General features: G+C 39.0%; 1 protein-coding gene across 4 annotated transcripts in view; it reads left to right on the top strand.

Moving 5' to 3' along the window:
* The first annotated feature begins 6,090 nt into the window (after nucleotides 1–6,090).
* Nucleotides 6,091–12,882, top strand: part of LOC306830405 (cell surface glycoprotein MUC18-like) — a 30,385-nt gene continuing 23,593 nt past the window's right edge. For all 4 annotated transcript variants that reach the window (XM_079353872.1, XM_079353871.1, XM_079353869.1 and 1 more), the window contains exon 1: nucleotides 6,091–6,283. In XM_079353872.1, the coding sequence (XP_079209998.1) occupies nucleotides 6,220–6,283 (64 nt within the window). In that variant the 5' untranslated portion in view covers nucleotides 6,091–6,219. The remainder of the gene's footprint in view (nucleotides 6,284–12,882) is intronic.

Below are 12,882 nucleotides of genomic sequence, written 5' to 3'. Positions count from 1 at the left end.
TACTTTTTATCAATTGTTTATAGGACTCAAGATGAAATAGATTTAACGTCTCTGTATTCTTTGCTGTCAATTTTTACAAAGTGACATCTAACAAAGATGACAGTGGGCATAAAGAACATAGATAAATGTTTTCTATTTACTCTTTTTTGGAACATGTAATCCACAGCTGGGCAGCAGCAACCTGAGAGGCTTATTCCAGCTAATACAAAGATAGGATACAAAATCAGACAGTGATGATAAATTGGGAAATCCATTTTGAACTTAGACCTAGAAGCTGATCCTCAGAGCTGTCAAGTCAAACTTAGAAGACATTCTCTAAAATAAATGCCTCCATGGGAAATCACACAGTGTGAGCACCGTTGGAAACAAAAGATGCTTGCACAGGATGAAACAGAGGACAAAAGGACAAACAAACCCCTTGACGTGCTTCCTAAAAGCAGACGAGGGGCCATGGATGACCAATATTGGACCTCTGACTCACTGGGTCATTTCCACCCTTTAAAGCAATGCAACATTTGACCTGCCCTTCCATCTCCTTTTCCCTGCCACTCCCGAGAAACAGCTCTTTAATGCTTTAAATCAATTTGAATTTTGGTAAAATTAAACAGTGTACTCATTTACAATGTACATGTGAGTTGATACATTTTTCTAATGCAGACAACCAATGGTGACTCAATGAAATAACTGGTCTTTCAAAGATATAGTCAATCATACAGCCAACCAGAAAAGGAAAACTTGTGCAGTAATTTGTTTGTACAATTTGGCTTTTTATACGCAAAACACATAAAAAAAAATCCTTCTGTCCACTTATGAAGTATCATTCTTGTTCAGGAATAGCAGATTGCCTGACTTATGTTTGTTATTTTACAATGTAATGTAATTGCAACATTATATTGTATTTAAGCTTTTAATTTTTACCTTTTCGTATAACAATGACTCAAACTATCACCTTTCAAAAAACTATCACTGTTATTTGTACTGTAGAACCATAGACTGTAAATATTAATAGCCAAAGCCTGAGTGGCGTCCGTCTTCTGTGATGACAATAGCTACTATGCTGGAAATCCTGTCTTAGCCTAAGTTTCGGTCAACTTAACCACGTCCTGAAAGCTGGAGCTGAGGAGGGTTTTAAGCCTCCTGATAAACTGTTACATCGTACCAATTCTTTTTGTACCAGGCTGTAAACATATTAATTTATGCTGGAAAAACTGCTTTTCTGATCTGCTATCAAATGCATTTAGATTTATGCATGTGGACATGCATTATTTGTCAGCGTCAGGCATGCTGCATGTTTCGGTTTCAATGCCTTGCCCAAGGGCACCTCGGAGGTACTCAGGAAGTGACTTAGTACCTCTCCAGCAACCAGACAAACTACAAATACTACAACTGACTAATACTTGATTCATAGATATTGAACCAGTGTCCCTCCACTTCCAAACCCAAGTCCTTACAGATTCAGCTACTGCTACCCAACAGAACAGACCAGTCTCCCAATGATCTTGAAAATCTGTCGTCACCACCATGACCTTAAGTCTGATGTCATGTTCCCAGATTTTATAGTTTATTTTGGGACTTCAGATCAACTCATTCAATGATGATTTTGGCTGCCAGCCAGTCATTAAACTGCACTCATAAATATACAGCAATCACATATCTACAATACAGTATGTGTGTGTGTTTTTTTTTAGGGAGAGGGAGAGTAGGCAGCAGAGCAGTGCGCTTCCCTGGGAAAACACAAACTCCATACAGTTGAAATCACTGGAGTGCAGACTGCTGGGGACCCGGAGCAGGACCCCACATTCCACAAAAAAACCCTCTAACACAAACCTGCGGCTTCCACTACACACTAAGAGAGAGAGATGGGAAAAAAGAGAACAAAAGCAGGAAAATAAGGATAGGGATAAAAGACTCATACAGATAGAGACATAGTGATAATTTTCCTGATGTGACTCAGAGAGATACGAACGGGATGACTGAGACTGTAGGTCCCTCAGTGGGACATTCCTGCTCAGGACCTCGTCTGTGCATCTGCAGGATGTTCATGGGTCTGGAGGCAGATGAAGCAGCTTCCTGCATCATGACTCATTATCCTGCATATGTCTTGGACAAAAAAGTATACAGGAGATCCTTTGCTCAATCATAAATAGGGATTTTACCGTATAATATAGCCAACAATGGTTACTGAATTGCTCACAGTAGCCAAAGGGAATACAAAAAAACTTCATTTCTAGTGACTCAAAATAAGGCGGTCACTATTATCATCGTGAAATCTACCGTTTTTTCTTCAAATTAATATTGGCGTTATTTTACAAGCAAATTAAAATCGCCAAACACTCACAAAAAAAAATAAAAAAATAAAAATGCAAACTTTTTTTTTTTCAAACTGAACCTTGTAACCTTTTTATTCGACCCTTTAATCCACCCTTTTTTATTATCCTTCCTTTTCGTCTTCATTTTATACAGAAATCTTCTCAGGCTGAAACACTAAAGAAACATGCCAGTGGGTGGATTTACTATGATTAATGTCATCTATTACACATAATCACCATGAAGAAGCGTTATTCAATTCTTGTCCCATGTTGCTATCAAAGTCTCTCTTTGTTACAATCCCTGTTGCTGTGACGTAGTTTAGCAGCAATTCAAATTTCTCTCCCACTCTTCCCCAAAGCCCCCTCGCCATACCAATGGACAGTCAAAAGCCCCCCATCCTCAGGAGAAGCTCGGACAATGGCCTTCTCTCATGCTGGGTAGACTGTCCCCCAAAACAACTAGCTCTCGGGTCTGGCCTCAGTGGCTTGGAAAGAATGACTTCTTTTCCGCTCTTTCCTTCCTTCAGACTTTCCTTAGCCAATGAGATCCGCACTGTGAGCCCTGCTGAGATAAACAGAAGTCGTAGTCATCAATCACTAAGGATTGGCAAATACAGGGTAGGATGTAGGGACACTCAAAATAATGCATCAGGTGTGGAAATCTTAAAAGATCAAGGTTTAGTGTGAACAATTTCTGTTAAGATAATTTATCTGATGAGTCAAAGAGCCTTCACTAAAACTTGTTTATGCATTACATGGTTTCTGTGCAATTGTAAACTTGATTTCATGTTATTTTCCTGTCCTTAGTAGTCCTTAGATAAGCTAACCAGCAGCTGGTTTGCATAGCTTAGCATTAAGACTGGATGAAAAAACTATCCCTCCTCTGTCCAATAGTTAGAATAAATGAGCCTAATGTTGTTACTGCAATTCAATCCTTAAAATACAAACAGACAAGACATTTTGTTGGGGAGGCTACTAACAAGGTTAATTTGGTAGCTGGAGGTTTCCCCCAGCCACCAGGCTTGGAACGCACTTTTATGTCATTTTTAGGACTTTGACGTCCCTGGGAACTCTGTGGGGGGAGGGGATGGTGCTTTTCCTGCTTCTGTTTTCCTTTTTCAGTCTAATTCCCAAAACCATTGCCCCCTTATATTCCCAAATGTCCTGTCCAGGATGTATCATATTAAATAAAGGGTGAAAAGGGGACATTCTTGAAATTTGTCCACAAGGAATTTTAAGAGGGCCCAGGGAAAAAAAGAGTATCCTTTTATATGGACTCATACTATAGCTGCACCATCCGGAGCCTTGAAGATTCAGTCATGATTTACTGACCTTGAGTGGCCGAACAATGCAAGTGTTTTGAAAACGGGTAGTGCTCTGCTATCACTACAAACCATAAGGACTATATGTAACCACAAAGGAAATGAGCTCATCAACTTACTTCCATGAATACGCTTGCATAAATTATCTTTTTTTATGGAAAATACAGCATGTATTAACTCAGGTAGGTGATATCTGACAGGTTTCTGATAATCAATGTAGAATCTTACATTTCAGCAAAACTTTAATGAAACTAAAGCTGAAAGCACATTGTGTGGAGTAAAACAATTACAATTGTACCTTCAGTGCAGTAACCAGCATTCAGATTCAGGATGTTGTCCTGATTTTTTAACCAAAAAAACCCCATTAACACCACATCACAGCAGGGAGAGAAAGCTGTTATGATGTGTTATCAGCATTGGCCTCACATTTCCATCAAAACAGAACGACAGAGCTTGTATCTCCACCGGCAGATCCCTGTAATGGCTTTAGGATGGCAGGAAAAACAGAACAGAGATATCAGGTCATCAGAGGATGTTTCAAAAACAGGCACACTTTCATCCTGCCTGATTGTTTATTTCTGCTTTGAACATATTGGAAACAGGAGAAACTGAAATACGTTGAAATACAGAGAATCCATGGTTATAGGCTTCATCTTTCAAGTGTTTTGATATGATATCAAAAAAGAACACACCAAACTGTACATTCATGCGGTATACAGTATGATTGGATAAGTTTGTAGGAGGGGTTTAGACAATTGCACCTGTATGACAATGAATTAGAAATGCTTTTCAAATGGTCAAATATCTTCAAAACACCCCGCCTTAAAACATTTTGGACACATTTACAAAATGCTTGAGTGATTCCTATATAAAGATATTGTAATTTTTATTCCAGCCCAAGTTTCATTGTAGGCAACCACTAACTGTGACAAACAGAGAGAGAGAGTCAGAGCAAGATGTTATTCAAAGAGTGTGTCAATCTCCCAATGCTTAAACAATATCATACCACTCCACTGAGACATCAACTCATCTAACAGTTTGGATCAGGAGCAACATGTCATGTGAACAACTTTTTTTTGAGATCCAGCCTCAGTATGTCGTAATGTCAAGAACACATGACTGCACTTTTGTAAGCTTAAAAGAAAATTGATAACACCATATGTATTACAAGGTTTTTTCAGGACAAGGAGTCTGAAATAGGAGAGTTCCTAATTATTTAAGAAAATGCCAGTGTGTTAAACGCTGTGATCTCACCTGGTTCATCCCAGACGTTTCTGCCTCACACAGATCTATTTCACATTCCCTGTGTAAGAGTTTGGCTGAGAGAAACATGGAAAAGAAGTTCCCTTCGGCTCTCTCACGGCCTTTTTATTTAGTTGCCACGAAGAAAAAAAAACAAAGAAAAAAGTTATCTCAAAATCATATGCTTAAAATAGGGCAGGAACGGCTGAGAGCACCGCAAAATAAACCCCAGTAATGTTCTTAAAACATGATAAAACCTGAACAAAATGTTCTCAAATATTAAATAAAGCACATGATCTGTTCTGGCCAATGTCACAGCTTCCCTTTTGGACTCTTTTGCAGTAGGTAATTTGGTACCATCCCTGCTCCATCTGCGCTGCTCACACACTCAGTGGTGATCTACTTGGCAGACAGAGGCTGCAGACGGTGTTTTCCAGAAGCAGAGGTTACAGAGATCAGTGTACATGACACGTCCCGCCACTGTTTGATCTGCTTCCAGCTGCACAGTTGACAGATAATTCACACGGGATCAAATCATACTAAGATTAAACAAATGTAGCTGTACAGTTTATGTTTTACTCAGTGTGGAAGCAGGATTTGTGTATGTATGATGATGAAAGTAAACAAGGATATTGTACTGATTTTTTCCTAGTGCTAAAACTTTAATTAGTTATGTTTTTCGTCCATTGCTTTGTGCAGCCTTCAGAAGCATCAAATATTGACTTTTTGGGGGTGCCAGTTAAGCTGAGAGCAAGGGGCCCAATATGCAGAGACTATCGTTCTTGACTTTAATGAATTCATCAGTTTCTGGTTTGTTCATCCTGCAGTATTGGGCATGAGCTTTCTTACAACTTGGCAAACACTCATGCAATAAAAACCAGAGTTGAAACCTTTTATATAGTTCAAAATATGAAAGTATCACTGAATGCAGGCCTGAAGCCAAATTGCAAAATGTAAAAGATAGACGTTAGGCCTACTCCTTTTTTAGCACGCTGCAAAAAATATCTACCCTTTTCATTTATTTAAACTCGTGCTCCAAACTCCTGTCAGTTATGCATTTAAATTGAAAGGCCAAGATCGGAGGCCCAGTTTTATATCAAGCAAAACGTGTGTTCATGAAATATGGTTTTATCCCTTTGCGTAACTAGTTTATTCGTAAAGACTGACATTTTTTACAGCGTGCGACCTCAAGTCTCTGCCCCTCCTGCATCATTTGCCTCCGCGCGTTGCACCGCCGCTCCCCTCTTACTGTCTCACACAGTTTTCCAGGAGGACCAGTCCCTGTCAGACTCTCAACTATCACTCACACACCTCAGCGCAGACAGCTGCTGCACAGATCTACAACCATGGCTGCACGGACCGCTTCCTACATACTCTTCGGACTTTTTGTTACCTATCACACCTGGGGAGGTGAGTGCTCGAGGGACAAACTCATTCACAACACGAGACTTTGAACAGTTGTTGATGAGAAAAAGACAGTTAAACTTGTTCTAGGTCGAGGGCTTTATAGGGAAAGGCGCCCCGAAACAACAAGAGACAGAAAGTCTGATCATGAGTCTGATCAAAGTACGAATATCATCATGGGTGGTTCATCATCAGCAGCATCATCATACCTTACTGAAGTCTTTTGACAGTTCATGATACTTGTCCTCATTGATTTCGGTTGCCTGCATTTAAACTTTATCTAAGCCAACGTTGTGTCGCTCCTGTGCACACAGGCATGATGTGATACTGTACAGCCCTCTTTTGCTTACATTACTTTTAAGTTCAAGTCTTCCAGTGGTAGTAAATCACCCAGCATCCATAGCCCTGTGTTTTAGGAACCTGGCTGTATGTTTATGCTTAAATAATTTCTTAAATTCAGTGTCTTTGCTATACTTTCTTGAATCAATACATTGTAGCCATTCACAGACTAAAATCACAGACTATTTAAAGAAAGATAGACTGTACAATAATCCAAGAAGTTTCTATGATTTAATAGTTTCTCCCTGTATTCTCAATTCAATCAGAACAGTGGGTGTGTTGTTTATGAGGTTGTGTGTGATGCGTAAAAATTGAGGAATGTAAACTTTTTGAAACTGTGCAAAAGACTTATGGCAAACAGGATTAATGCTTAGTTGTACATGGACTGGACAAACATGTCAAGCTTGCTGAAAAACATCTAATTGCATTTCCCATGACGACACTTTGCTAATTTCCATGGTAGTTATGGCTAGCTTGAGTAGTTTGCTGCATGTATTTTTAGCCTCTTACATGCACAGAGGTCCGGTTGTAGTCATCAGCTCAGTCTGCTTTCTGTCAGCTCCTGTCCGTTCAGTGTATAACACATACAGTACACACGCTCCCACAGTGAGTGAGGTGCAGCTCTCAAGCACACTTACAGTGTGACATCTCTGTGGAAGGAAAGGAAAGACATTTGACTGTTTATCATCTTGTTTTAATCAGACTACTTTGTTTTATACCAGCTGTGATAGAGTTAATAATAATAACAAATCTGGATTGCACACGGTGAGGTGCAGATGTAGGTTTATTTATAGAAGGCAGCATGTGAGTAGAGATTTATGTGGGTGTGAAGGCAGCGCTTTCCCAGCTATCTGAATTACATTTTACTGGACGTTTTGTTTAGTATTTGTCCCTCCTACCCCCACCCTTCCTTTTTTTTAACCTGACCTCTTCATTTCTTTACCTTGCATTATCTTTGTTTGTCTTCAACCACATGAACCTTTCCTGTCCCTGTCGTGTGCTGGCCTCCTGTTTAAGTTTGAGCATGACCATTGTTTCTGATCTCCTCCAACCCTGTGAGCTCTTATCAGGTCCACTTCCTCTGCTTCTTCTTCTCTGGCTTTCTTCAAGCCTGTTCTCATGTCCTTCACAGAAAGTCCACATCTACCCTGTCATTAATTTCACATGTTCTAATTACCAAAGTGTAGATGTTTGATCAGATGATGCCAGTCAGGTATTTAATTTGTCATTAGATCATTTCTGTTGGGCTATCTGCCCTGTCTTGGATTTAAATCAGTTTGATACACTGATACATCTTTAGATCATAATTTATACGTGTCAACAATACAGATGGATGCAAAAATATGACACTTTATTTTTATGTATATTTTTTATAGGTCCTTTAGAGAAGCTCACTTAAACCATAATCATATTTGGCACACATCTGGCCTGTTGCAAATGTGCCCTCTTTGAATAAGTGCAAAAGGAGTACAAATGTGTTTGATTGTGTCTGTGCTTTATTGAGTTGAATTAAATTGTCTTTATTGTCATTGTACCAGTACAACCAATCTTGCTTTAGCACATGGTGACACTGGGTAGGAAAGACATGGATATAGACCTGTTTGGGTGACTCTACATGGCCAAACTGTATACTTCCTGTGACATCTGCTAATTAAGCGGGGCCACAGAGGAGCCACATTAGACCTCGCTCATTGAAAGGTCGCCACCTTGTGCACTGTGCTTCAGTTTCTCGTGCTCAAAACAACTGCTGCTCTTCAGAAGAAGTAAGCTGGACAGACAATAACCGTCCTTGTTGTGTCTTGATCGCCTCATACGAAATTGAAGTTATCTGGCAGACGATCAACAGAGCAGGCTGGAAATGAAAGTCCCTATATTCAGTCCTCTTCCGGCTTACATCCACAACCAAGACTGGGGCTGTTTCATTACACACAGCAGGTTAAAATGTTACCAAAGAAGAATCATCTGTTGGATCTTTTTTGACCAACTTGTGACTTTTTTGTCCAAATGTGTAAAAAACCTATACATTAACTATTTGAATCGTATGAAGTAGCTGTTGTATCTTACCTTTTTTTCCTGTGCTACAGAAACGACGTAAAGTTGATCGTAAATGAAAGACAAAACCAGCCTCTGTTTATTTATCAAGAAATTAATGGTTTTGTTTTGGAAAGTCTAATTAATAAAGTATATCCTGAGAGGTAAAGAGTTGTTGGGCTTTCATAAATCCTACCTTCCATTACTATTGTTGGCACCAGTGCAGGAATCAGAAGAAGAGGAAAACACACCCATAACTCCTTAGTCAATGCATGTGTGAGTGCTGGGAACACAAGAAGAGTTGCATTTGTTTTCAGGTGTTTTTTATGGGAACAGCTTTTTGATCTCCCAGCTGAACTGAATAATGGGCTTGAGCTTTGCAGTGGGGAGGATTCTAGAAGGGTTCCTTTTACTGTTTGATCTTGCTCTTGCTGAAATAACATCCATTATCACCATTACCTGGGTCAATATAGAAAAGCAGAGATCGAGTGGCTGTGGGGGGCCGTTCTGGTGGAGAAAGCTGGCAGGACTTTGTGTTGTTGTCATCGGGGCAATTTTGTAAGCGTTCACTGTGTAGTAGTGTGTAAATTATTGTTTGTATAATGTAACTCAGGCATTGAAACAATCTGCAGCCAAGCTGTGTTGAATGATATCTTATTAACAACACCTTTTGTTTCCAGAGCGAAAGATCCAACAATTGTTTACTGTGTAAAAGGAAGGAAGGATATTAAATATTTGGTGTAGTTTCCTTTTTGCCTTTATGAGAGTAAAGAAAAAATCTGCACTTTTGTAGACATTTTTGTCCAAAAGAAAAATCCCTTTTGTTCTCTTTTGTGTTCACTTTAAATGGGAAAAACATCTGGGGTGAAAGTTTAAATTCTTATCCCTCTTAGTCATTCTTTTCACAAAAATACTGATTAAAAAAGTGTCCAAGTGTGATGACTTTCATCACAGTTTGGTTAAATAAGAAGAACCAGTGATGCAGAGAAAGCCTGAACACAATCAGCCTTGTCTGCAGATATGCAACGAGGCATTTCATCTTTGAGCCATGTTGAAGCGCCTGAACACACACTGGACAGCTTTAGTGTACCCTGATGTATAGTTCTATATTTAGCTGCAGGGTAAAGTTTGAGCCCATCTTTAGCTAGTACAACATCTGACTGTTCGCAGCTACTGCTGTGCTGATGGCCTTTGAAGTTCCCTGATCAGACAGACAGCTGCCTACACCTGGTGCCCTGACAGTCCTGAAAACACACTCCCCCAGGGACCCAAAACTCCAAGACAACTATAAACACACACTCTGATCACTTCACTGGCACTGCTTAATGACCTGTTGCCATCAGGTGTTATTTTAGTCAAAGCACGATGACTGTTTCACTGCTGGTGTCAGTAACAAACTGCTATATCTACCTATATCGACACTCTGACTTATGCGCAACATGCATGAAATTATTATTATTGATGTGTTTATTTGGAAGCATTATTTGAGAGGCTTGTGTCTATTTAGATAATGCCAATGAGGGCTGGTTTTCAGGCTTACTGATGCAGCATATGGCAGGGAAGGATTTCCATACCAACACTTTTCGAAATAATAATTACAAATATTAAGAGATCCCTGATTGTTAGAGAGTAAAATAAGTTGCTGCAGTACAATTTGGACCAGGTATGAGGCTGCTACTTTATATATTTTTAAATGGAAAATGTCCCATTTAGATACAAAACTATGTTATATAAATATATGTATGTATGTATATGTATGCCTTAACAATTTCCCGTTTCCACATGGCTGCTGCAGATTCATTAGCAGAGTAATTGAACTTAACATAGGTCCTTGTTTAAGAAAAGTTATTTCAAACTTTAAAGTACATTTGGTACTATGGGGTTTTGTGAAAACAGTTTAGGGAACATTTACTTGAGGCTTAAGATCCTATAGATTTGGCTTTGATGGCTGCTACCAGGTTTCTTAAACAACAGGAACAAAGGAAAGAGCTCATCATTAAACCTTTGTTCAAACTGGAACATAAACAAAAGCTATTCTTGTTTAACTGACACTTCAACAGGAAAATTGTAAGAACAAAAAAAAAAAAAAAATCTCTGAAACTGCAGTGTGAGGGATCAAGAGGTCAGCATGGTGCTTTCAAAGCCACAAACAGGATGTTGCATTTTGCTGCTTCAACAAGGGCGTTGTCAAGAAGTGTTTTGAAGGTTTCAATCTGAAGAAGACAGGATGTAGGCCTGTTCTCAGTCTGGCATTATTATATTCACAGTTCACTCTGCAAACATTACGGATGTGTTTACGTGGTCCCTCCATTTGGAAATCCCTTAAAAGTGGTGTGATTTTATGAAGCTGGCGAGTGAATTAAGCTGAAATGTCCCCATTAAACTGTCAGGTGCGGCTTGAGCAAAACATTAAACCTTAAACTGTTTAGTGGTTCATTACTGCAGTGCACTTTGCTGTAGTATATAAAGCACCTTTGTTCACTTAACATTGGGCTGGTATCTGGAGGGGTGTCTGTTCACTTCCTGAACACTGTGGAGGTGTCCTTGACACTGAACCCCCAACTGCTCAGGCACTCTGTTGTGTGCAGTCATTGCGTTAGTCATTGAATTTCCTCTATGAAATAGGGAACAATCATTCATGGAGCATTCATAAGTGTATTTTTTAACAAGAGTTGTGTTATAGTTGGCTTGATCAGATTTACCTGTCTTTTACATTAGTTTCTCGGTTTTCCTCCCAGCCTGTCTGCAAAATGTCTGAGCACTAAATGCAGTGATGTTTTCGTAGTAATTGTAATCTTCTCCGTGGGATGTCTTGTTGAAGTTAATCTTGGGTCACAGTTGGAACAACAAAGCAACAAACAAGAGTGTTAAATGTCATTTCTGCTCTGAAATCAACTCCGAGCCGCAAGCATTTTTTTGTGTTTAGACAAACTAAGAAAACTCATCAGTCAAAAAATGTCAACATTACTAAGGTCACTGAGGAGACGGCTGAGATTATGTAAGACATGGTGAAGACATGCAGAGAACTCCAGTGTAAGGTCAAGAAAGGCAAGAATGACTTATTAAAATGACGTGCATTTCTGTCTTTACTTAATTTCTTATTAAAGCTGTCGTCTAGTGGTGCAGACTGTAGGAAACATGCCTTCAACTTTGTGGTTTTCCTTCCCCTCAAATATTCTGTTATTGGCGTGTTTATGCTGGCTCACTTTGATACATAAAGTGAAAAAAAAAGTTGTGTTCCTTGCTGGCCAAAATGTTTGCATCTCTTTTTATAGCCTCTTAATGTGGATAAAGTGGCTGTTTATCCAAAAAAGAATGCACACCTGTTGACAAACCTGCCAGCATAAAGATGTGGGTCATAAAGGCTGCAATTATAGATAATGAAGTCGGTTGTCTGTTTTTACCACAGCAGCAAATGGTGCAAACCATATAAAGGGCATTTTTTTGTCTGCAAAACAAACCTATCTTTTCATGACACTTTTTTTTTCAGTGTTTAAAATTAATGACATTACAACCACCATTAAAATTCTGAAAAACAAGATTTTTTTGTTATTGTTTCAGGATAGATTTACTCGTTTGGTCAATATGAGACAATCATATTCATCAGCATGCCATCCAACATTTAACATTTTTCTCCTCACTCTGGTTTAAAGGTTGCATTATGGCCCCCAGTTAAGCCAGCTGTTCCTTTTCGTCAGTCACACTGACGCCGATGTCAAATGATGTTTTTTTCCCCCTGTGGTTCTGCTTAAAGAAATAGTGATCATTCTTATGTGTTGCAGGGGCGTAGACTTTTACCAAAGTGTTGACATTGACACCCTTCACACTGTCACTTAGGAAAGGGGATTTGTGAATTATGGACCATATGTGTCATAAAATGCATCCTGGTAAACACTTAACTTGATCGATGTTTCATTACTCCTGCTTTTCATGAGTTGTTCATTGGAAACCCTATGGCAACCCTCAAATCATGAACAATAACCACTTTGTTGTTTGAGGATGTCTGCAATATTTGACCAAATACAGTAATTGTTTAAAACATCTCTGCATGTAATTGTTTTTTTTTAAATATCTTTATTAACAATAAAGCATTAACTCTTCATTGTAATCATATATTACATAGATTTTACTACAAGGCACAGCACAGTCTTAAATCACTGAGTTATCAACATGGCAAATCAGACACAAAGTAAACATAGATACACACAGTGAGTAAATCAATACAGAAGACAGAG

The sequence above is a fragment of the Symphodus melops genome (genome assembly GCF_947650265.1).
Source record: "Symphodus melops genome assembly, chromosome: 10".
Classification (NCBI taxonomy): Eukaryota; Metazoa; Chordata; class Actinopteri; order Labriformes; family Labridae; genus Symphodus; species Symphodus melops.
This window is presented reverse-complemented; position numbering and strand designations above follow the sequence as displayed.